Below are 26,633 nucleotides of genomic sequence, written 5' to 3' on the forward strand. Positions count from 1 at the left end.
AGATGTATAGAACAGTCTTTTGGACTCTGTGGGAGAGGGAGAGGCTGGGATGATTTGTGAAAATGGCATTGAAACAGGTATAATATCATATATGAAACGAATCGCCAGTCCAGGTTCGATGCATGATACAGGATGCTTGGGGCTGGAGCACTGGGATGACCCAGAGGGATGGTATGGGGAGGGAGGTGGGAGGGGGGTTCAGGATGGGGAACACGTGTACACCCGTGGTGGATTCATGTTGATGTATGGCAAAACCAATACAATATTGTAAGTAGCCTCCAATTAAAATAAATGTGTATATATATATAAAACATAATGAGTATCAGACCAGAGTTTCCCATCTTGGCATGTGCAGATGACTTTTGAGGCTGGTTCCTCTCTGTCGTGTGGCTGTCCTGCGCCTTGTGGAACCTTTAGCAGCGTCCCTGGCCTCCAGGCACCAGATGCCAATAGCCCAGTTGCGACAACAGCAGTGTCTCCAGATAGTGCCAGGTGTCCCCTTGGGGGTGAAACCGCCCCAGTTGAGAACCACTCTCTTGAAAGAACTGAATATTTAGAAAACATCTGAAAGAAAGGGTATATTGTAAAGGTGCTTTTTTTGTCGTGTGAAATAGGAAAAGCCTCCTGGGCTTTCAAATGGAAAAGTTTAGATTTTTGTGTATTGAATCGATTCAAAATGGAGTACACTTGAACATCCATGTACGTGTATACCTGCAACATGCTGCTTACACGTGTGTTAGAGACAGTCCGCGTGGTCTGGACCGTGTTCCTTCCATCAGGTAGGCTTGTTTAGGTCAGCTCTGTGTAGACATAAGCACCCCCTCTCCTTTCCACTCCATGACTACAGGGGTGACCTCAGGGAGACCAGTGCAGCTTAGAACAAGGATGCCATCCTGATGTCAAACCCAGCTGCCCCTTCCTTCATGAGACATCAGACTAAAGAGCTGCTGGCCCACATTCTTAGATCTGGACCTTGACTCTCATTCTGAAGGGTATTCAGATAAAGAAAAGGCACCCATTTTCCTCAGACCAGCAGGGCATGAAATAACTGTGGTTGCTTCTGTGGAAGCCTGATACCATAAACTGACTCTCAGAGCAAAACCAGAGATCAGAGGCACCCACTCTGCCCGTTTCTGATGACCTTTTCTGCTGCCTCCTTTCCCTGTTCTCGTGAAACACTTTGCCTTTCTGCTTTCTAACCAATTGCCTCTTTAAAAAGAGGAAATGATTGGGGATTCCCTGGCAGTCCAGTGGTGAGGACGCAGTGCTTTCGCTGCTGTGACCTGGGTTCAATCCCTGCTCGGGGCTAGGGTCAGGATTAGGGTTAAGCTCTCACAAGCCATGAGGCACAGCCAAAAATAAAATATTAAAAAATCTAAAATTAAGTAAAATAGGAAGTGATCTCATTAGTACCAGAGTTCTGAAACGCCAATGCCCATAAGAACCAAAGAGCCAACGCTAGTAACTGAAAGACGCAGTTGTTCCGTAAGGCCAACCCAGTTTAAATTTTTCAACCATCGCACACATTGTTTACGTGTCGCTGGATCAGAATTTTCAGTTCCATAAAGAAATGCATCATTTCACTTTTCTTGAATTACTTGTGTCTTCCCACTTTGGGCAAAGATAAAAATCCTGTGAAATATTTCTTTACTCATCAAAAGACTATGCGAGACTAGACCTAAGCGGCTGCTGACATTGGCCTCCCTCGGGGAGGGGTGCTGACTGCAGAGAGCCAGGGGTCTCTCTGTTAGGAGGGGGGCTGCCTGATTGGTGCTCTGGGAGGATTTGGGCTCAGTATGTCAGATCTTCCCATTTTTCACACGAAGCTACATTTTATGTGAAATCCTGGTTTTGAAAATTGGCTGAGATTTTTAAACACTCTGAAAACCAAACCGTGCAGACTGCTAGTGTGTGTATCCTTTTGATTAACATTTTTGACTGACTCATTATACCGGTCTTTTCCCTTTCTTTGTGACTTGCATCTTCAAGTGGTTTAGCTCTAATTGTAGATTGAAAGGTTAGGTCAACTCCTGAGGGTGGGAGACCATGGGGACTGAGAGAAGAAAGGTCAGTTAGGGACTTCTTGTGTGTAAGACTGTATTATGCCCCTTGCATGAGTCATGTCTGACTCTTTTGCGACCCTGTGGGCAATAGCCCTCCAGGCTTCTCTGTCCATGGGATTTCTCAGGCAGGGATACTGAAGTGGGTTGCCATGCCCTTCTCCAGGGGATCTTCCCAACTCAGGAATTGAACCTGCATCTCTTGGATTGCAGGCAGATTCTTTTACCACAGAGCCATCTGGGAGATCTGTATCATGCCCTAGCCTCAGCCTAAAAATGATTTATTTTAGTTTCAAGAACTCTTTGAGTCAGAAGAAACCATCTAAACCTTGTTTTGGCCCTTTTTCTGCCTTAAGATTCCAGATAAAGGAAATCCAGAGACCCTTATGCTCATGTCCTCTCCCCTTTCTGGACTGACACCTCTGACCTGGCCTCCTTTCTGCTTCCCTCCCCTCCCTCCTGAGCTCTAGAGTTTGAAGACGTGCACCTCTTGTATCTTCACCCCAGCCAGTCGGAGGGCAGGGTGCAAAGAAAAGACATGCTGTTCTAAGGAAAGATTCCTTGAATGGGAGCATCTGGGTAGCTCTGTTGGGAAACTGCAGACCTTGAAAGTTAACACTGCTTCAAGTTTGAACCCCATTCCTTACACACTGGAGCATACATGTTTGTTAAGTAAATGGATGGATGGATGAATGAATATAGTGTTTATCAAAGGGTTAAATACTAACATGATGCAAAACTTGGTATCTAATGCCAAGAATTAAACATAACATAAATCAGGATTATTATGTTGGGAAAAAGCTAAGTGATGGAGTGTTCAAGATTTTTTTAAATATATAAAGAAATAACATGACGTTGAAGGTCCTGTGGGGGGAAAAGCTTCAATCAGAAGGACCTAACTGTGGGATAATTTAAGGAAGTTCCAGGTAAAATTGGAAGAGTGACTGAACATGCTAACAGTTAAGCTTCCTTCAGTTCATTCAGTTCAGTCGCTCAGTCGTGTCCGACTCTGTGACCCCATGAATCGCAGCACGCCAGGCCTCCCTGTCCATCACCATCTCCCAGAGTTCACTCAGACTCACGTCCATTGAGTCCGTGATGCCATCCAGCCATCTCATCCTTGGTCGTCCCCTTCTCCTCCTGCCCCCAATCCCTCCCAGCATCAGAGTCTTTTCCAATCAGTCAACTCTTCACATGAGGTGGCCAAAGTACTGGAGTTTCAGCTTTAGCATCATTCCTTCCAAAGAAATCCCAGGGTTGATCTCCTTCACAATGGACTGGTTGGATCTCCTTGCAGTCCAAGGGACCCTCAAGAGTCTTCTCCAACACCACAGTTCAAATGCATCAATTCTTCGGTGCTCAGCCTTCTTCACAGTCCAACTCTCACATCCATACATGACCACAGGAAAAACCATAGCCTTGACTAGACGGACCTTAGTCGGCAAAGTAATGTCTCTGCTTTTGAATATACTCTCTAGGTTCCTTGGGGGTATAAAAATATTTTTTCATCCAATAGCCTCACCCTAACCACTCAGGGTCTGTAGCCTTAACCTCACCATGAACCAGCACCTTTCTGAATGACCCAAGGGATTTCCCATCGCCAGTGATAACCACTGCTCCTTTCAGACGCCAGCACAGCTGTGCCAGGCAAGAGATCTTACCCAGAAGGGAAGATGAGCAGATGGGAAACAGCCTCTGGTCTCGGCTCCCCTCTCCTTCTGCTGGGTCGACCCTCCGAGGCAGCTTCTTCTCCTTTCCACCTACCAGCAAAGTCTGCCTTACGTTCTGTTCCTAAGGACTGTGTGTCCACCAAGGTGATGAGGGGTTTCCTTCTACTAGGGCCTGAGATGCTGTTATAATTTACTCAAAAAAGTTAGACTAGCCAGCCCTCTGATCTTACTCACTCATTAATTAGAAACCAAGTGAATCCCACTCAGTGCAAACCAAGAAGCCAGGCTTGCTGCCGGTCACATGATTTCTGACACAAATGCACACAGCTTTCCCTTTCACATACTAAGTCCCTCTGAAAACCAAATTTTTAAAAATTAAAATCAAACTTTTAAAAACAACAGGGATAAACTTTGAAATTATTGTGCTCAGTGAAAACCAGTCATCAAAGAATACATGTGGTACAATTCCATTTATACAGTATGTCGAGAATAGGCAAATAGGTAGAAACAGAAAATAGCTTAGTGGTTGCTTGGAGCAGAGCAGATGGGGAGTTGAGAGGGATAGGAAGTGATTTCTAAAGGTACAGACTTTCTTAGGATGAGGATGAAAATGCTCTAAAACTGATGACAGTGTGATTTTACAACTCCATGAATATATTAAAAGCCGTTGAATTGTATGGTATGTGAATTAGGTCTTAAAGTTCTTAGCCAAAAAAGTTAAAAAAAAAATGTTAGTAATATTTTAGCATGTCGATTTATTTTAGTGCAGAGTAATGCTTGGCAATTAGTGAGACTAATGCTTGGCAAGTGTTCACTTAAAAAAAACTCTCCCAGTCCTTTGTTGAACAAACAGACGGAGTTTGCTTTCGTAATAATATCCTTGACAAAGTGACAGCACAATTGACTAGCCTAAGGTACAGGGCGTCTGAGAATATAGAAGCTAGTCAAGATGCGACATCCTTGGACTGTCACATGCAGTCACGGGTCGTATTTAACCATTCTTCTTTAGCGGTCAGTCCCTTGGGACAATTCACAGAAGCAGTTCTCAGGTGAACAGCAAGGCCTCCAGGCTGTGTTTCTCATATTTGTTCCCAGGCAGAACTCAGGACTGACACCCAGTGAGCATGCACTCCCGGGAGCATGCATTTCCTCAGCTGGGCGTATTTACCAGCCAGCATGTGACTGTTTGGCGTGTGTGAGGAAGGAAAAGGATGGAGACCCCGAGAGGGGAGAGGAGGCAGTGGTTCCGTTCTAGGAGAACTGGTTACCGTGTGATGTATCAAGCATATTCAGAAACCTAAAGAGACTCCCCACCCACCTATCCACTTGTGCGGGATCTCACTCCCGGTGACAGTTATTTAGTGATGAATGATGGGCCTAGGCATAATGACTGATGTATTTTTGGGGGTAAATAAGATGGTTCTGAGTTAATATTTTGGAGAAAAGAAAGACACGGGTGGGGTGCACTCGTGTGCAACTGCTGCCACTTAAGTAGATGTTTCTGTAGATGTTTTGATGTTTTAACTACAGACATAATCACCTACTCACCCACCCTCCAAGAAGATAATCTGGGAGAAATGCAAGAGCAAAGCAAACCACTCTTCAGACTCACAGTCAGAACACAGAAGGCGTCCATTCCACCCGCACATTGACTTATCACAAGACTCCAGGGTTCCCAAGAACTTTAAAGGCCAGACAGTTCAACCTTCCACATCAACTGTTGAGCTACAGACAGGAAGAAATCTTCAGTGCCCTACTGCCAACGGCAAAGAGTAAAGCAGAAAGGTAGTGACGAGGTTGGGGCAGAGGGTCCCACATCCTTCTAGTTCTGACGGGTGGTCTCCAGCCCTCCCAAGGTGTGTCCCGCAAGCCACAGTGTCCAGTTGCACTGTGATTGGTTCCCAGAGATGAGAAGGAAAAGATCTGTAGCTCTCTCTCCTTTATCTCTGCCATCTGCACTTGATACCAAGTATCTGACAAAATGCACATCACCTCTGGGTGTAAGAAGTCAAGATGTAGCTTCCCTATGCAGATGGAGAACGTGTGAAAAGATGCTCCACATGACTAATCACCAGGGGAATGCAAATCAGAATCACAGGGTCACCTCACACCTGTCAGAATGACTGTCATCAAAAAGAACACAAACAACAAATGTTGGCAAGGATGTGGAGAAAAGGGGGTCAGTCCCTTACACTGTTGAAGGGAATGTAAATTAGTGCAGCCACTATGGAGAATAGTACGGAGCTTTCTCCAAAAACACTAAAAACAGAACTACTATGTGTATCAGTCGCTCAGTCGTGTCCAGCTCTTTGCGACCCCATGGACTGTAGCCCAGCAGGCTCCTCTCTCCATGAGACTCACCAGGCAAGAATACTGGAGTGGGTTGCCATTCCCTTCTCCAGGAAATCTTCCTGACCCAGGGGTTGAACCTGGGTCTCCTGCATCGCAGGCAGATTCTTTACCACCTGAGCCAGCAGGGAAGCCCTAGTGTTCAGTAGTAGAACTACTATATGACCTAGGAATTCCACTCCCAGATAAATACCGAAAAAAAAGCAAAAGCACTGGGGCTCTCCTGGTGGTCCAGTGGTTAAGAATCCGCCTCCCAATGCAGGGGACACAGGTTTAATCTCCGGTCTGGGAACGAAGGTCCCACATGCCGGGGCAAATAAGCCCATGCGCTACAACTTCTGAGCCACAAAGAGAGAAGCCTGAGCACTGCCACCAAATTCCCGGGTGCTGCAGCCAAGACCCAGTGCAGCCGAATAAGTAGATAGATAATGACGATTTAACCAGAAGCTCTGATTTTAAAGTGCATATGCACCTCAGTGCTCTTAGCAGCGTAGCCGAATAAGTAGATAGATAATGACGGTCTAAACCAGAAGCTCTGATTTTAAAGTGCATATGCACCTCAGTGCTCTTAGCAGCGTAATTCTCAATAGCCGCGATATGGAAGCATCCTCAGCATCTATAAACAGATGAATGGATACAGAAGATGTGGTCTGTGTACGCAAGGAAATATTACACAGCCATAAAAAGGGTGAAATTTTGCCATTTGCAACAACATGGAAGGACAGCATCACGCTGAGTGAAATAAGTCAGGCAGGGAAAGACAAAAATTGTATGAGATCACTCATATGTAGAATCTAAACAACACAACACACTAGTGAATATAATAAAAAAACAGACTCATAGTGAACAAACTAGCAGGGAAGGGAGGAGGGACAAAATAGGGTGGTGGGGTACAAATTATTAGGTATAAGATAAGCTACAAGGACATAGTAACAACACATTGAAATAGCCAATATTTTATAATAACTTTAAATGAAGTATAACCTTTAAAAGTTGTGACTCACTATATTGGACACCTGTAATTTATATAATATTGTACAGCAACTGTACTTCAATAAGAAAATTTAATTTTAAAAATAAGATGTAGCTTTCCTGACAACATGGACATGTATATTCCATCTGACTTTACCAGGAAGATGCATTTTTTAAATAATTGGGTTACTTTGTGTTTTGTGAGTATGTGTTTCAGCGCACACAGGCGCATATGTGCACATACAGTCAAACATCCTAATTTAAGATGTAGAAACACCAAAATGCTACAGTACTTACCTCTGTGGTAGAGAGTTGATAGGGAAGTTTGTTTTTTGCTAATTTATGTCTTTCGATTTTTCTACAATAAATTGTATTATTTGTATAATTGTTATTTTTAAAAAGCTGGACTTTATAAGAAACTAATGTACACAGTTTTTAACTCGTTTATATCGCAGTCATTTTGCTTCTTTAATTATGTATTTGTCCATCTTTGGCTGCGAGGGGTCTCTGTTGCTCCGCGAAGGCTTTCTCGGGTTGCGGCGGGGCTGCTCTCCAGCGGCGGTTCGAGGACTCCTCACGGCAGCGGCTTCTCTTGGTGCGGTGCGCAGGCTCCAGGCGCGAGGGCTTCCGTAGCTGCGGCACGTGGGCCCGCTGGTCGTGTGCCGGCCTCTAGTGTCCAGCCTCAGTAGTTGTGGCACTCAGGCTTAGTTGCTCTGTGTCGTGCGGGATCTTCCCGGACCAGGGATCAGCACTGGCAGGTGGCTTCTTTCCCACTGTGCCACCAGGGACGTCCCTGTACATGTTGGTCTTCATCCCTAGAGACTGATCACTGTGATGTTACATATTTCCAGAGTATGTCTGACCGTGTTCACTGACTTTATCCCCAGTCCTACACACTTGATCACTAGTTGGTTCTCTGGACACAGATCCCTGTTGGAGCTGTTATGTTTCTTTTTCCTAAGAATGAACTCCACCACCCAAAAAACTGTATTTAGAGTAAATCAACACCTTGTGAATTTTCCTGTAGATTTTGTTAGTATTTCTCCTTAGATTTGAGTTGCCTAGCAGACAGTGGCATTGGAGAAGGCGATGGCACCCCACTCCAGTACTCTTGTCTGGAAAATCCCATGGATGGAGGAGCCTGGTGGGCTGCAGTCCATGGGGTCGTGAAGAGTTGGACATGACCGAAGCGACTTAGCAGCAGCAGCAACAGCAGACAGTGGCATACTACTTTGGGGTTTGGGGTTTACGATCATGTAAAGGAGAGACCTAACCAGCCAGCAATGCCTCTCTTTGAGTGTGATGAATAGTGGATTTTTAATGCATGGGAAGTTGCGGTATCTATCTTATTGATCTGCTTTACGTTTCAGCTCCTCTGGGTCTTTGTTGCTGTGTGGGGGCCTCCTCTAGTTCCTGCGGGCAGGGCTGCTCTCCAGCTGCAGGGCACCTGCTCCTCTTGCTGTGGAGCGCAGGCTCCAGGGCACACGGGCTTGTGTAGCTGCAGCACCTGAGCTCAGTAGCCACAGCTCCCAGGCTCTAGAGCACTAGCTCAACGGGCTTAGTTGCTCTGAGGCATGTGGGTTCTCCCCAGACCTGTGATCGAACCCGTGTCCCCTGCATGGGCAAGCAGACTCTTACCCACTGTACCCCCTGGGAAGTCCCAACAGTGGTTTTCACAGCCCAAAGGAGACAGTTGAGCAAGATGTATAAAACTCAGACTTCAAATCTCCCTTTTCGGTGATGGTGTCTCAACCGAACTGGCCTGGACATAGTGATTTTCATTTCTCCATCGTGGGAACACGTATGGCCCTTCAGCTCTCCTTAGCCCTGTGTCCTAGCCCTAGTAAACCCAGTGATGAGAGCTATCAAAGCAAGCAGGAATCTAGTTGATCAGTGAGCATGCATGCCCCCAGATCACCACGTCTTAGATGAGCTTGAATCTGGACGTCTTCATCTGAGTGGAATTTGGGGGTTTTAACCACAGTTCAAACATCCTAATGCAGTTTTCATGAAGCTGGAAGCCGGGCCCTGCATCTGCATTATCAGCTCTTCCAGAAGCCCTCACGGAGACCCTCAGCCTCTTGGGCACCGCTCCAGACTGCCACCCTGCCTGTCTGCACGTGCCAGATACAGGCCTCCTCCCTGTGTTGTCCCCTCTAGAGGGCTGGGAGCAGTGATCTGGAGAAACTGAGATGCTGTCCATCAGAGGAACCAGGGGCAGACACCAGGGCTTCAGCCTGGATGCATGATCCCTGCCCCCTCACTGGAACCGTAACACTTGCAGTAAACCAGAGACCACGTCTAAGGAAGGAAAAAGCTCACGCCTGTTATGTCGCAGGTGCTGCGGGCTGCCACTGACAAGCATGGGGAGGGTTGAGAGTGCCCATCCTGGACTCAGGCTGCGGGTGGGCAGGAGGGTGACTTGGAGACTTACCCCAGCCCCAACCACATCATCAGCAAATGACCCATGATTGTCTGTTTCCCCTCAAAACACTGAAAGCTGCCCCAAGAATTAAGACTGTTCAGCTCCTTGGCATGTTGCCTGGCATGGAATCCCCTCATATATATGTTTATTGAATGGAACCTCTTTTCTCTCCTGGTTTCTTTGCTTTCTACTAGGGGCTTTATTGAGACATGTTTCACATACTATAAAATTCACAGATTTATGCAAAATATGTCCATACAAAACAATGGTTTTCTTTTTTAATTCCATTTATTTTTATTTTTTTGATGTTGTTGTTGCACCATGCAGCATGTGAGATCTTAGTTTGTCACCAGGGGCTGAGCCGCCGTCCCCTGCAGTGGAAGCACAGTCCTAACCAGGGAAGTCCCCTGGTTTCACTCAGTGGTTTTTAGTATATTCACAGAGTTGTGCAGCCATCAACACTACACAATTCCAGAACATTTTCATTACCTTGAAAAGAAACTTCGTATCCTTCAGTGGTCATCGTCCATTCTCCCCTCCCTCCAGACCTTGGCAACCTCTAATCTCATTTCTGTCTTTATGAATTTGCCTGATCTAGCTATTTCACAGAAATGGAGGTATATGATACATGGCATTTTGTATCTGGCTTCTTTCACGGTGTGCTTTCCAGGTTCTTCCATGTTGCAGCGTGTAACAGTACTTACTTCCTTTTCGTGACTGAATAATATTCCATTGTACAAATATACTCTATTTCGTCTGCCCATTCATCATCTGATGGACATTTGGGTGGTTTCTACCTTCTGAATATTGTGCATGGTGCTGCTTTGTACAAGTTTCTGTACAGACACATGTTTTCAGTTCTCTTGAGTGTGTATTTCAGAGTAGAATTGCTGGGTCATATATGTCACTTTGTGTTTAACCTTTTGAGGAACTGCCAAAGTGCTTTTCCAAAGCACATTTCACATTCCTACCAGCAATATGCAAGTGCTCTGATTTCTCCATAGCCTCACCAACATGTGTTATTATCTGCCATTTTATCGTAACCAACCTAGAGGATGTTAAGTAGAACCTTGGTGTGATCCTGATTTGCATTCCGCATCTTTTCATGGCTTTTCCTTCATTTTCAGCTGTTTCTCTCTCATTGAGAAATAACCAGGACTGGGAATACAGAACTCAGTTGCTTACACATACGCTTCCGCAAGGATGAAACCGTGCCTTACTTGTTTTTATATTACAAGCACTAAGCACAGTGTTAGTCGCTCAGTCATGTCCAACTCTTTGCGACCCTGTGGACTGTATGTAGCCCGCCAAGCTCCTCTGTCCATGGAACACTTCAGCAAAGGATGCTGGAGTGGATGGCCATTCCCTTCTCAGAGGATCTTCCCAACCCAGGGGTCAAACCCAGGTCTCCTGCATTGCAGGTGGGATTCTTTACCGTCTGAGCCACCAGGGAAGCCCGAGCACAGTGGCAGATGCTAAAATAAATGTTTTCTAAATTCATGAATAGACGACTGATTGGATGAACACACAGATCTCTCCAGTTCCCTTTTTTCTCTGCCCAGATCCCTTCCAGAATTCTCTCTTTTTTTAAATGTCTGATGAGAATTTTGAAACATTTGAAGTGAACTCAACAGATGATTCATGTTTGCTTGATGCTAAAGTAAACTAAGAAAAGCTGTGATATTTAAAAAGATAATCCTTGTGCATTACCAAATCTTGCTTTGAACTCATTTCTCTCCTTCCCAAAAGGGAGATTCTTCTAAAATAAAGTCTGAGCACAGTCATTATGAAAAGGGTCCATTTTTTTCTGTTTTCTCAATGGCTTTTTTTCTGAAAAGTAAGCCCTCAGTGACCTAGTTTAATGAAAGACTGATGAAAATGTCATGATAAAGCATATAGTAAGTCATCTGTCATTTCAACTTGGCTGATCTTTTTTGGACCCAGTAAGGGTTTCCTGAGTCAAAGAAGTTCGTTAAGACCATGATCAAGAGAAAGAATGATTTTGTTTTCTCAGCCTCTCCACATCCCAACAAATCAAGCCTTTTTGGTTTTCTCTGAAGCTCTGTGCTTCTATGATAAACCTCTGGTACCTATGAAACTGGATTTGCCCTCTGAAGCATTTCTTATGTTTAGAATTGCATACAAGGAAAGGAAAGAGGCAGACATGGGTGGGAAGTACATAGCTTCTGTTCATGTCTTTAGTTTCCTGAGTCATGGAATTTAATAAGCACAGAGTGCAGTAATAAAAAGAGTTATCACAGTTGGATTTGTTTCTTAATAAGCAGAGCCACTATTTACTGCAGACATGAAATTAAAAGATGCTTGATCCTTGAAAGAAAAGCTGTGAGAAACCTAGACAGTGTATTAAAAAGCAGAGACGTCACTTTGCCAACAAAGTTCCATCTAGTCAAAGCTATGGTTTTTCCAGTAGTCAATTACGGATGTGAGAGTTGAACCATAAAGAAGGCTGAGCCCCGAAGAACTGATGCTTTTGAACTGTCGTGTTGGAGAGGACTCTTGAGAGTCCCTTGGACAGCAACGAGATCCAACCAGTCCATTCTGAAGGAGATCAGTCCTGAATATTCACTGGAGAGACTGATACTGAAGCTGAAACTCCACTACTTTGGCCACCTGATGCAAAGAACTGACTCACTGGAAGAGACCCTGGGAAAGAGACCCGATGCTGGGAAAGATTAAAGGCAGGAGGAGATGAGGATGACAAGGGATGAGATGGTTGGATGCCATCACCAGCTCAATGGACATGAGTTTGAGTAAGCTCTGGGAGATGGTGATGGACAGGGAAGCCTGGGGTGCTGCATTCCATATAGTCTCAAAGAGTCGGACGTGACTGAGCGACAGAACAACAACCACCACCCAGTTGTTGAACTATGTAATCACATCACAAGTTTGTAGAACCTTTTTTTAACATTTGTTTATTCGCTTTCATTTTTGGCTGTGCTGGGTGTTTTGTTGCAGTGCAGGCTTTCTGCAGTTGCAGTGAGTGGGGGCTACTCTCTAGTTACGATGTGCGGGCTTATCTTCGTGGTGGCTTCTCTTGTTGCAGAACACACACTCTAGGGTACACATGCTCAGTAGTTGTAGTTCATGAACTTAGCTACTCTTCAGCATGTGGGGTCATCCCGAGCCAGGGATCCAGCAGTTGTCGCCTACATTGACAATTGTGTCCAATTTTTTACCACTGAGTCACCAGGGAAGCCCTGCAGAACCTTTTTTTGTTTTTTAGATGCCCTTATTCATTCTACTTTTGAAGTTATTTTTAGAAAAAGACCAACACTTTTGGAGAGCTGGAAGTCAAGATCTGGGCTTTCGTCTCTGCTGTTAATTTCTGATTTGAGCCTGAGGAAGGCCAAACTGATGAAGACCTGTTCATCTCAAAATTACTTGCTCTCCCAGGGCCTTTCCAGCTATAAAGTTTTCTGAATTTATTGCATGGTACCGAGATTGCAAAGGGATCAAGTCCCCTAAGCACAGGTTCAGAAATTAGCCTTTGATGCTAAAGCTGAAACTCCAGTCCTTTGGCCACCTCACGCGAAGAGCTGACTCACTGGAAAAGACTCTGATGCTGGGAGGGATTGGGGGCAGGAGGAGAAGGGGACAACCGAGGATGAGATGGCTGGATGGCATCACGGACTCGATGGACGTGAGTCTGAGTGAACTCCGGGAGTTGGTGATGGACAGGGAGGCCTGGCGTGCTGCGATTCATGGGGTCTCAAAGAGTCGGACACGACTGAGCGACTGAAATGAACTGAACTGAACTGAAAGAGACTGTGATCCACAGCACCCCACGTGTCTCACATCCTGGCCTCTCTGGATCCCTCCGTATAAACCCAGCCCAGGGAGTCTCAATTCTAGATGTACGTAAGAATCACCCAGAGAACGTTTAGGAAATTCGGTGCCTATGTTTCTACACCCTAAGACCACTGAAATAAGATTCTCAGGGGGCTGGTCTCAGATTCAGTATTTTTAAATGGGTGATTCCAAGATTCAATTTTCTTTTTTGACTGTACCATGTGGTATGTGGGGTCTTAGTTCCCTGACCAGGGATTGAACCTGGGCCCTCACCAGTGAAAGTGCAGAGTCCTAACCACTGGACAACCGTGGAATTCCCCATAAGAGTCAATGCTTTTAAGCAGGATGATTCTAAGGTCTAATCAGAGCGGAAAACCCATGGTTTACCCAAGTAGTTTTGTATGGATAGAGAAAGAAAGCTGGGCGTTGAAGAATTGATGCTTTTGAACTGTGGTGTTGAAACAGACTCTTGAAAGTCTCTTGGACTGCAAGATCAAACCAGTCCATCCTAAAGGAAATCAGTCCTGAATAGTCATTGGAAGGACTGATGCTGAAGCTGAAACTCCAGTACTTTGGAGTTGGACACGACTGGGCCACTGAACTCATTTCATATGTCAGCGCCCTCTTGAGCCTCCCTCCCACCTCCCACCCCATCCCACCCTTCTAGGTTGTCCCAGAGCCCCGGTTTGAGCTCCCTGGGTCATGCAGCAAATCCCCACTGGCTTCTGTTTTACCGATGGTATTGCATATGTTTCCATGGTGCTCTCTCCATTGGTCCCACCCTCTCCTTCCCACAGACATGGAGAGCAGACTTATGGACATGGACGGGGGCGGGGAGCCGTGTGGGAAGGAGAGAGTGGGAAAGACTTTCAAAATGTTTTCTTGTTCAGAGTTTTACTTTCTATATTGAAAACTAAATGATGTAAATGTGTAAACCATAAAGCAAAAGTTGTATTAAAACACATAAAACAATTCGGTCGTGCCCCTCATCCACCCCTTCCGTCCTCCCCGGTGCTCCTCCTGGCTGTGGCGTCTTTGACTTGAACGTGATGTCTTTCTCACCTCCTCTTCTGTCCTCCCCACAGGCTACATCCCCAGTTACTTAGACAAGGACGAGCTGTGCGTCGTGTGCGGTGACAAAGCCACGGGCTACCACTACCGCTGCATCACGTGCGAAGGCTGCAAGGTAACGCGCGCCGGCCCCTCCCCAGAGCCTCCGGAACGTGAGTTCGAACCAAACCCCGACATTCATGGGCTGTGATCATCCGGGTGTCTGGTGGACCTCTTCATTTTGGGAGGGGGTCGGGCACATATTCAAGACAGAATTTTTTTTTCAAATCGAGAATAACTAGATGAAGTTTTGCGAGAGTGTGAGATCTGGGGGCGTGGTTATTCAGTCGCTCAGTGGTGTCCGGCCATTTGCGACCCCGCGGACTGCAGCACGCCAGGCTGCAGCAGGCACGCTGTCCACTGTCTCAGCATTTGCTCAGACTCATGTCCATTGTGTCTATGATGCCATCCAACAGGTAGAAAAATTGATTAAATGAAAAGAAATCGACAAAGGCCTCCTTTTCAGTTTAAAAACGCATTGATATTTTATAACGTGTTACCCTCCCAAGAAATGACCATTTCTCCTCCTGCTTTATCTCGAGTGTTTCAGGGGACAGAGTTGGCCTCAACCCCAAGCTGTTTGCCAGTGTGAACCTGACTGAATACGCTCACTTTTCAGGGTTCCATTAGGGACTATCTTTGAGGCTACTTAGGTTCAGTTCTATGCTGAAATTGTCCAATCCGGCTGTTGGCACAGGCCGCAGTCCCTGGGTAAATTCTGGTTGTGCTTCAGCAATCACATCCTCTCCAGACCCACCTGCAGGAGACACTGGACGAGAATACACCGCCAAACAACAGTCAGCACACTTTAGGAAAATGAACCTGAATTTGCAAACTTACATCTTCATTATCAAAATGACGTTGAGTTTCTGGCAAACACGTTTTGGTCCAACAACCTAACCTAGAAGATAAAGTTCACTGTAAAGGTAAACAAAGCTTAACCCAGGGCATTCAGCTGATGTTTTATAAAAGAGGTAGTAAGTCAGAGAAGCGGAGAAGGCAATGGCACCCCAGTCCAGTACTCTTGCCTGGAGGATCCCATGGATGGAGGAGCCTGGTAGGCTGCAGTCTATGGGGTTGCTAAGAGTTGGACACGACTGAGTGACTTCACTTTCACTTTTCACTTTCATGCATTGGAGAAGGAAATGGCAACCCACTCCAGTGTTCTTGCCTGGAGAATCTCAGGGACGGTGGCTGCCGTCTATGGGGTCGCACAGAGTCGGACACGACTGAAGCGATATAGCAGCAGCAGCAGCAAGTCAGAGAAAAACTTTTTTTGTTGAATGTTTTATTTACCTTATTTTACACAAAATGATCACAAACTTTAGAGCAAAAATCATATTAAAATTCATAAAACAAATCAGTCTTCCTCATTCATCACCTACCTCACCACCTCTCCTCTCTTTTCCTTCCTCCAACTACCCCCTTTTCTCCTAACCTTTGACCCTAGACCCCCAAATTCAACATGTTAGCTCGCTTTCATACTGATGGGTGTCATTTCCCTCGTGGAGGATTTTCCATGCAAACTCCCTTCTTTCTGTGCACAAAATTAGGAAATATGTAGCCTACTAAAGTGTTAAGATGATATATCCAGTGAAAAGAGGTCATTTTTGAGGTCATTTTTAAGGTCTCAAGGCAAGACTCTTTTTTTGGAATGTGATATAATATTGCTCTCATTCATCCAGACTCCTTTGATCTAGAATTTGTAACCTTTTAACAAAGATTGGGCTAAAGGTTGCTATTACATCTATGAAAACAATATCATAAGGAGTTTGATGGCATTATTTACAAATAAGTTGCGGCTGTTTATTAATTGGGAAACTTGCAGACTGTCTCTTGAAAGGCCAATTTTATGGGCTTTGTTTGAAATTGATAAAACCATTTCTATAGATGCTTTCCCTCATTCCAAAAGCTCAGCGATTCAAATGGGTCTTTTTTCTAAATTAGCCCCAGTTAAGAAGGGTTTTACCTACCTGATTATGCAGTGTTGAGATTCTCTCAGATCAGTTTTTAATGACAAATTTTGAATTCTAGGAGCAACTCTAATGAAAATTCCACTTAACATTCAGCTCCCAAAGTGACTCTAAAAACCAAGTGTACCTTACAGAGGACTTAATGCTCCCTGCTGCTGTTTGCTGTTTAGTTGCTCAGTTGTGTCTGACTCTTTGTGACCCCGTGGACTGCAGCCAGCCAGGCTCCGCTGTCCATGGAATTTTCCAGGCAAGAATTCCGGAGTGGGTTGTCATGCCCTTCTCCAGGGGATCTTCCCTGACCCAGGGTTTGAACCCATGTCTCTTCTGTCACCTGGGAAACCCAAGGGCAGTTACACAGATCTTTTAATATAAGGACAGAGCATCTTGGAAAAAAAGCGAAAGAGATGTTCAAATGAAACAGGGCTTTTAAAAGCGGCCAAAAATGAAAAAAGTTGCACTTCACATCTTGTTTATTCAAACCTGTAATTTACAAGTATTTCTACCCACTACTCACCGTGTGCAGAGGGACTCTTTTCTTCCTGTTTTTGCCCAGAAGACAGTGGAAATCTTCCAGATCAGATGTTTCGTCTGTTGGGATAGGCCAGTTTTCATGCATCTTTTGTAGAAAGAAAGTTTATGCTCCTACAATAAATCACTTTTTAGCGCTGATTACGGCATCATCTGGACCACTAAGAAATGGATTCAGTTCTTCTCAAAATGCAGAGAAATGTGTCTAATGTCAATTTATAAAAGCAAAACCTCTGCTCCGCAGCAACTCATCAGTGAAAGATATGTCCTTACTCTGTCCCTGAGACATCTCTTTTGTCTCAAAAAGATTTTTTTTTAAGTAAATATTTTCTATCCAAGTTCGCTCACAAAAGTTGATGTTTCTCCCTTTTTAAAATTAAGGAACCTGCCATCTCCGACATTTACTCAAATGAAGTGTTCCTTCATCATGTGTCAAAATTTGCTTCTATCATGCCTCAGGGGAAGCCTGAGCCTTAAAAAGGATCTGGTCCATGAAGTGCCCAAGAAGAGGCAGCGAGATGAGCCACAGAAAAGATGGCACTAAGAATGGCACAGCCTGCTGCCTCAACTTATTTTTCTTTTTTTCAAAATAAGCCACGCATCAGTTATTTCATTCATTCCTTCTAAAGGTTCCCAGAGAAGCCTTTTTGGAAAAATGCTCGTTACGTCTGCTTCTGGTTCATCACCTCGTCCCCTCCGTGCTCTTGTCTGACTCCTCGGTGGGCCAACCCCCCGCCCCTGGACACGAGCCAGTGTGAGCAGACGAGGGAGGAAAGGTCTCCTGACTTCAGGGAACAGTCTCCCAACTTCAGAGCAGCGGTCAGTGTGCTCATGGAGGCCCTGGACTTCGGTGTTTCCACCTCCAGGGAAACCAAAAGGAAGATGCCAGCTGGTGGCCCTCCTCCCTGCCTGTGACATCTGTCTTCTTGCTAGAATTTCTGTTTCCTCTGCCTTTCAAGCGAGTGCAACCCTCGAAGGGTGGGGGGCAAGGAAGAGGACAGGGTGGAGGGGACCGGTGGGGAAGTTTGTTTCCACTCTGCAGGCCCTGACATCCGAGCCTGGCAGGACAGCCCACCTTGGACACCCAGGAAACACATGTCAGCTGCTGCCCCGTGTGTTCTTTAGGGAGTGTTATGACAGTTTGTCAACGTCATTCAAACTAATGGGCTCAGTGTTTACGGACCCAGAGCCAAATATAATATGACAGCTCTTCTGTTAGGACTTGAGTAATAGCAGTGACCGGGGATGAGCACGTGCGCCCTGACACCACGCCCCTGAGCCTCAGCCCGTCATTCCTCTGTGTTACTCTGCTTTGCCCAATGTGAAATCCTCCCTCAGACCTTTTCCTTGTAAAGAAGAGCTCCTGAGTCTGAGTGAGGAATATGCAAATGGTATATGTACATAATCAAAGCCAGGGCCGGTTAAATGGGATAATTACAATTTGGGCTTAATCCTGGTGGCGCAGCTGGTAAAGAATCTGCCTGCAATGCGGGAGACCTGGGTTCGATCCCTGGGTTGAGAAGATCCCCTGGAGAAGGGAATGGCTACCCACTCCAGTATTCTGGCCTGGAGAATTCCATGCATTGGATACATGGAATTACTTTGCATGGGGTCGCAAAGAGTCAGACATGACTGAGCCACTTTCACTAGATCAGCTGGCATCTAAGTCCAGTTTATGCAACCAAGTTGGAGGTTCCTTTAAGCTTTAACAGACAAGTCCTTTAAAACCTGTTGTGTCTTGCTAATGTATACTAAAACATAAAACGATGTGGTTTTTTGAGAGTGGGTGAGAAGGGACTGTTTATAATATGTTCATCTAAAACATTTAAATAATACAGTAAAACTGGACTAAGTTTATATCATATAAGCAGTTAAATAAGTAACACTTGCAGTCCAATTCCCAGGTTCCAGTTCCAGCGTGTACTTGCCATGTGATTTGGGGCAAGTGATTTAACCTGTCTGAGGCTTAGTTTTTAATCCCCGCGGTGGAGATATTAAGAGTTCCGACCTCAGAAGGTTGTGGGAGAGACAGAGGCATGGCGCCTGTCTGCAGCACTCTGCACCGCGCCACTCACAAGGAGTGCTTTCTGCCGTTATGACTTGAGTACCATGTCCAGAAAGGATTCTCATGTGACACGGCCATGAGGGGGTTACATAAGTCACCTAGGCCTGGAACCCCCTTCTATCCTCAGGTGGCCCTCTCCTGTGCCTTGAGAGAGGGAGAAACACTGAACTTTAGGGCAAGTGTCTACAGACTCTGGAGAAACAGGGTGCTAGGAAAGGAAAACTCCAATGCCACAAGCTTTGGGGAAAATCTGGTGAAGAATTTGGAATTTTCTCCTCCCCAGTGACTGTTGTTTTAAGGGCTATCTGCGCTGGTCACCGCCATCTCAAGAGTCGAAAACCAGAATTAAACTAAATCTCTAAAGGCAGTTAATGTGTGCATTTAAATACTAGATGATTACATTACTAATTCACAGAGCAGCACAAGTATCTAGCTTTTTTATTCTCCAGTATAAAGAGCAAACCTCTTCAAAGCTTGGCTCAGATGGTAAAGAATGCCTACAAGGCAGAAGACCCAAGTTCAGTCCCTGGGTAGGGAAGACCCCCTGTGGGAGGGCATGGCAACCCACTCCAGTATTCTTGCCTGGAGAATCCCAGGGACAGAGGAGCCTGGCGGGCTACAGTCCCTGTGGTGGCAAAGAGACATGATTGAGAGGCTTTCACATTGTGGCATTCTATAAAGTGAAATTATTTATATGACTCACTGTTTGGAAAACATAAGCGTGAATACCAATTTTCCCGTTAGCTTTGAGTAAATGCCAAAAAGATGATGACTCCACAGCTTCTGACCTCTCCCTCTCCTCAGATTGAGAACTCCTTAGATTCACTTTGGGTCAGCTGCCCTATACTGGAATGGGTAGAGCTACAGGCCTGTACACAGGTGAGGTCCAAAACCAGCCACCGTGGTTAGGAAGATGCAAGATGCCGGAGGTCCTTTATTTCTAGACAATCTGAAACGGCTGTCTTGGGTCTTTCTCTTTCATATAGGGTTTCTTTAGAAGAACCATTCAGAAAAATCTCCATCCATCCTATTCCTGTAAATATGAAGGAAAGTGTGTCATAGACAAAGTCACAAGAAATCAGTGCCAGGAATGTCGCTTTAAAAAATGCATCTACGTTGGCATGGCAACAGATTGTAAGTAACAATTTGCTTCCTTTACTTCATATTTAGGGAGTGGTGACTGGGGAAAGGGTGGCTCAAGGACAACAACCAGGCAGGAAAGAAAGCAGGAATGCTTGTGGACAGGGGGCAAGCACCCAGCCCTTTCAGGGACCCTCACTCCCATCCATGGCTGGTCGGTTTCCATCCGACCTTCCCCATCAGCTCCTGACTCCAGAGGCATCCAGATGATGGCTGAGGGACAGAGGTTAAACTGTCCCCGTCATGCTTGCAGGACAGGCAGCCATACTCCGTTTGCACAGAGGTTACAGACGAGGGGTCTTGTCCACCCACCTTGATGAGGTGTAATTTTCCACACAGCATTCATGTGGTCAGAACTGCATGGACTAATTCTCTCCTTTTTTTTTCCAAAAGCAGAGACAGGAATTTATTTTGTGGGCATTTTCAGAGTCAGGGCACTGGCAGAAAACATCGTGTTCAGAAATTTCTAAAGAATGTGAACTTGAGTCCTATTGCATGACTCATCCTGCAGTTGGTTTTTTGTTGTTGTTATATTTTTAGCCCATAAAAACATTCCAAGCTGAAGTCATCTTCCCCAGTTTTCAAAGTGCCACAGCATATGGCAGTGAGATTAGCCGTCGGGGTCTCTTCCCCACACCGTGCAAGGGATTTACACCAGTCACTTTAATTAATCTAATCATGAAATAAGAATCATGCCATTCAGAATGTGTGCCCTCCCTTTTGCTAGGTATCTGGGTTACTAGTTTCTTCTGGCATAAATTTTTTGCACATTGGTGAAGGATTTCAACTTTTAGTTTAAAGAAAAGAGGAAGGAAAAAGAATGCGTGAGGACCTCGTGAAGAGGAAAGAGTCACAGCCACATTTATGTGATAAACAGAGTTCTCTAAGAACAACAGCAAAAATCTCTGGAACGTCCTTGGTTTGCCCATTAAAGAAGACAGAAGGGGAATCTTTTATATAGAAAAAAAGGAGAAGGGTTGTGTCAGGGCGTGAGGCTGGAAACCATGGGTTAATCCCCACCTCTGGCAGAGTTCTTTGTCTCCGAAAGGCTTTTACTGGTTGCCAACAAAATGCCTGCTAAGGTTCTGTGGAGAGAAGGGACCTGCTGAATGTCCACTGCACCGTTTTACTGAAAGTTAAAGATGCAAAAGTTGATGAGCTTGAAAAACTCAGTGTTAATCCACACTAGGTGGAAATTCATTTTGAGTGCAACTTGCTTGCATGTGAGTCATTCATTATAAGAGCTCAGGTTTTATAATCAGAAAAACTGTTGGAGTCCTGGGTCTGCCACTTACTCGCTGTGTGCCCACTGGACTTAATTTCAGGTTTCCCTTGTGTGAAGTTATCGCTGATCTTAGGATTCAATTAGAATAATACACGTCTAATTTGCCACGATCCCTGACACCAGGGAAGCATTTGGGGAGTGGGGCTATGAGCACAGCCCTCTCCTTGCCTCCTTTTAATGGGTGAACCATGCTGAGTTCACGGGGCTCACCCAGCCTGCCCACATTTCTAAGTGCCCCCCTCACTTTAAAGATCCAACCCCATCTCCATGATCAGGGTCTCATTCTCCGTTTATGGGTTCACCAGGCACTTTTGGTTCTCTTCCTCTGCTATGCCTGCTTTTTAAAAAAAATTTCCTTTCCCTAGCAGGTCACACCTTCCTCAGGAAATGGCCCTAGGACGATGACGTTCTAGGTGTGCAGTCAGGGGTCCTGGGTCTTACCTTGGCCCAGCCGTGAACTTGCTGTGTGACTTTCGGGAAGTCATGATCGCCTTCTTCCTTCTCTGTGAAAGAGGGAGTTGGGCTAGATCAGAGCTGAGATCCAGCAGTGGTAAAACACACTCTGTAGTATGAACCCAGAGCCTTTCCGTGCCACTGCAAGCTTCTAAGAGTCTGGTGAAATAGTCTCCTTTTGGAGATTAACCACAGAGGTATAGGTTGCTCTTACCTGTACTTCTGATTTCCCTTTTGCTTATCAGGGGTCCTCAACCTCTGGCCCTTGAACTGGTACCACCTGTCAGATCAGCAGTAGCATTAGGTTAGAAATGACATGTACAATAAATGCAATGTGTGGGAATCATCCCCAAATCATCCCCCAACCTGCAGTCCATGGGTAAAAAAAGAAAGTCTCTTCCACAAAATAAGTCCCTGGTGCCAAAAAGGTAGGGACCACGGATAAATGATACAATTCACGGCTCTATTTACTGAGCATGTGTCCTGCATCATCATACTGATACCCTGCGAAGTAGGTCTTATTGATCCCATTTTATACTGGAAGAAACAGAAGCTCAGAGAGCCTCAGTAAGCTGCTGGAGGTCACACAGCTAGAATGTGGTAGTCTCAGGATTCAAGCCCCAGTCTTTCTAGATTCCAAAGCCTGGGCTCTTTAATCACTTTGAGGGTTGACCAGGTATACCGCAATGCAAAGAAAGTATCTGTGAGGGCTGAGCTTGGCCTAGCCAAGCTCCTAGCCACTTTAATCAGCCTTGAGTAAACAAGTGAAGAGCAAGACTCCTTTTCCCTCTGAGAAAGGGATACCAGCCTCTGTTTACTGCTCCAGAATTTTTTTAACCTGAAGTCCTTACTAAGAGCCGTTTGGGGAGGAACAGACAGCTTAAGAGTGAATTCAGATGACTGGCTAGACAGACCGACCTATGACCCTCTAGGTGGGATGGGCTTTACCTGGCTCTGCTTCGTTCTTATTTAGGGTCACCCTCTGTGGAGCTAAGATGCCCGGTGTCCAAGTGTGTCTCCCCTACCCCACTTCGTTTTGGAAAGCTGGCTAGGCTTTGGGAAATTGGTGCTGGGCTTATGGTGGACAATGGCTAGCCGGTAGCAGTTTGCCGCCTAAGGAGAAAGAACTCGAGGCCAAAGCCCCCGCGGGTCTGAGCCGCCAAAGCCCCCGCGGGTCTGCCAGCTGTCTGGAGAATGTCTGTTCTGTGTCCCTCTTCCCCCGCAGTGGTCCTAGACGACAGCAAGCGTCTGGCCAAGAGGAAGCTCATCGAGGAGAACCGGGAGAAGAGGCGGCGGGAGGAGCTGCAGAGATCCATGGGGCACAAGCCAGAGCCCACTGACCAGGAATGGGAGCTCATCAAGACTGTCACCGAGGCCCACGTGGCCACCAACGCCCAGGGCAGCCACTGGAAGCAGAAGCGGAAGTTCCTGGTAAGACCCCGCCCCTTCCATTTCCGCTTCTGCTTCCACTCCCGCTTCGCCTCTGTGCTGTGGGTGCTCGGAACCCGGATGCTGGTGTTCACCTGCTTGTTCCTGATGGGAGTGCAGGGGCAATCTTCTGCCTGTGAGTCACTGAGTTCTAACGCAGTTAGCGCTTTGCTTCTACTGTGAGGTACGTCGGCCCTGGGTCAACTGATTAGCAAAATTCTTTACCTGCCAGCTCTCCCTTTTTATACTCAGGTCTTCCCTCAGATGCCCATTTATATACATACTTCATCCCCTAAACTCACTCCAAAATATCCCGTTTAGAATCACCCCTAGAAAGAAGTGACCCATATACCGAATGTATTTTTACATCAGTGGAAGTCAAAATGTTGAGTTTAAAATAAATGCTGTCAGGTCCAGGGGGAAGATGGGAATCTGGAGTAGGGATGGGGGAGTGGAGTGGTAAAAAAAAAAAAAAAAACCAGGCCTTCCAGACCCTTGGAATATCCATGTTTGACATGTTTATAAAACTAGCCGTTTTACGGTGGTCCAGGGGTTAGGACTTGGGCTTTCAATGCAGGGGGTGCAGTTCAGTCCCTGGTCAGGGAGCTGGGATCCCACATGCCTTGTGGCCAGAACATCAAAACATAAAATGGAAGGAAAAATGTAACAAATTCAATAAAGACTTTAAAAATGGTCCATGTCAAAAAACAAACGAACGAAAACTAACCATTGTGAAAGGCCTTCCTAGCCATTGCTTATTTGGACTTCACGACGCTTTGGGTTAGGTAGGCTGGAATCACCATCCTCATTTTACAGGTATGCAAACCAAGCCCCAAGCCTTTCCAGTGTCTCACCTGAGGTTTGCCCACCATAAAGTGGCCAAACGGCCAACTTGGGTTTTTGGCCAAGTCTTCAGCCAAGATAGCATGATTTTTAGTTATTAAAACAGCCACATCCATACCTTTAACTCAAAGGTTTGTAATGCTTTTCTCGATCATCTATAGAAAGAACCAGGAAAGGAATAGCACAGAATGATTTGCCAGTAGAATTTCTTCGGGGCTGCAAGGTTACCTAGGCACAAGGTTTTGTTCAGGAAGTTGATGTTTACAGAGCCACTGCTTTACCCACCTGTCTCCCCACCCATCATGGAGCTGACATGAAGTGTATATTTTTTAGATCCTTAATATGTTCAAGGAACTGTCCCTCTTGGTCCAAATGCAAAGAACTGTTTCTCCAGGATATTTTTTCCTAGAGGGATCCTGGAGGAGACAGAACGCCTCCATCATCCCGTCTGTCTCTACAGTGAGCTTTGTTTCCATCAGCCAGTTCCCTTCTGTGCCTGGGCCACCCCATATCTCCAGAGTTCCATTCAGCTCTGTCACCTTCAGTGTCTGTCACGTGTGCAGTTGAAGCTGACGGTAGCTTTTCCCTAAGGTGACTGCCAATCAAGACTTTCCTCCCTTTCTTCACCAGGGAGTGGTAGAATCTAGTCCTCTCTCTCGCCTTGAATCTGGGCTGGGCTGTGATTCCTTGAAGCGATGGATTTGGGCAGAGGGACTCCTAAGGCTGGGTCATAAGAAGCCTTGCAGTTTCCAGTTGGTTATTTTGGAGAGGGATGCCACGTGGTCTCTGAGGGAAGCCATCTGCCCTAACAAACTAAAAGAGTGAGAGTCCTGCTACCTTGAGAGTGCCATGCTGGGAGGAGGCCCCAGGCAGCCATGTGGAGAGACTTCCCACCCGCCCAGGCACCAGCGGTGTGACTGCAGTCACCTGCAGATGGCACCAGTCTCTGCTGCGATTTCATGAGGGACCCCTGGAGAACCACCCAGAACTCAGAGACAGTGAAAATGTATTGTTTTAAATGGAAAAGTGTTGTTTCAGGTTTGGGGAGAGTTTGTTACGCAGCAGTAGATAACCAGAACTGAGCGCAATAAATATCTGTGAACTGGACCATCGAGTTCCATGGATCCACCCTCAGAGACAGCACAGCTAAGCCCGCCGTCTCAGCCGCCAGACACACACGTGCTCCCTGCAGCTGGGTGGTTGTGATTGAGTATTTATGCTCAGGATTAAAAGTGACTCTTGAGGGTTGCGAATTATTCCTGCAAGGCCGTTAAAAATCCTTCATTAAAGACAGCTTGGTTTCATAAGTATCCATGTACAGAACTGGCTTCTATACGTGACGACTTGCATCTCCTGTGTGGCCAATACCACTTTCTTTGCTTACAACACCACTACATATATTATTTCATTTATTTTTATGTGATGATGGCCCATCTTGTCTGGAAAAATATTTGAGGAGGCCTATTATTGTTAATAATAGTGTAGCAAAGTCATCAGTTCAGTTCAGGTCAGTCGCTCCGTTGTGTCCAACTCTGCGACCCCATGAATTGCAGCACACCAGGCCTCCCTGTCCATCACCAACTCCTGGAGTTCACTCAAACTCACATCCATCGAGTCAGTGATGCCATCCAGCCATCTCATCCTCTGTCGTCCCCTTCTCCTCCTGCCCCCAATCCCTCCCAGCATCAGAGTCTTTTCCAATGAGTCAACTCTTCACATGAGGTGACCAAAGTACTGGAGTTTCAGCTTTAGCATCATTCCTTCCAAAGAACACCCAGGACTGATCTCCTTTAGAATGGACGGGTTGGATCTCCTTGCAGTCTAAGGGACTCTCAAGAGTCTTCTCCAACAAAGGGATTATAAATTATATGTTGTCATGAAAGCTGGAAGTATCCATTTATCTGGAATGGGCAAGTAGCTTACTCCCTGAAAGGAGTTTCTTCATCATTTTTTAACTTTAATACCAGGACTCAAGTCATAAACAGAGATTGGTGGTTTGACCTGGGGTTCAAATCAGCATATCTGTGTCTTTGGCAAGTAAAGGAACTTTTGCAAAAGCCTTGCAGATTTTCAGTGATTTAAAAACCACTCTTTACAACTATTTCCAAAAGCATTTAAGTCATTCTCCAATCCCCTCAAATCTCTGGAGGTACAGAGTGCCAATCCCTGTGTGATGACAGTGATGAGGACAGGCAGATGTGGGCTGAGACAGGGGCAAGAAGCTCGTGCCAGGCAAGGGAGAGCAAGGTCTCCACCAAGGCGCTCACATCCGCACCTGCCCAGCATGGGCGACGTTGGCTCGAAGTAGACCCCTACCAGCAACAGTATTGTCTGCTGACACTGTGTTACTATTATTTTTTTTTTAACCAGGGTTTCTGGTCTCCCTCAATCAATAGAAATTGATCAGGGGCCAGACAAGCAGTTCGGGCGAGGCTTTATCTGGGCTCCTGCAGCTGCAGTGGGACGGTCTCTCCTGCTTGCTCACTGCCCAAGGGAAGCGGAGCGAGCCGGTTTCTTGTACG

General features: G+C 45.9%; 1 protein-coding gene across 5 annotated transcripts in view; it reads left to right on the forward strand.

Annotated features, from left to right (window-relative positions):
- THRB (thyroid hormone receptor beta) overlaps positions 1-26,633 on the forward strand; it is a 437,459-nt gene that overhangs the window by 388,272 nt on the left and 22,554 nt on the right. For all 5 annotated transcript variants that reach the window (XM_052661486.1, XM_052661489.1, XM_052661487.1 and 2 more), the window contains 3 exons: positions 14,372-14,472; positions 19,949-20,096; positions 23,066-23,271. In XM_052661486.1, coding sequence (XP_052517446.1) covers positions 14,372-14,472; positions 19,949-20,096; positions 23,066-23,271 — 455 coding nt within the window. The remainder of the gene's footprint in view (positions 1-14,371; positions 14,473-19,948; positions 20,097-23,065; positions 23,272-26,633) is intronic.

The sequence above is a fragment of the Budorcas taxicolor genome, chromosome 24 (assembly GCF_023091745.1).
Source record: "Budorcas taxicolor isolate Tak-1 chromosome 24, Takin1.1, whole genome shotgun sequence".
Classification (NCBI taxonomy): domain Eukaryota; kingdom Metazoa; phylum Chordata; class Mammalia; order Artiodactyla; family Bovidae; genus Budorcas; species Budorcas taxicolor.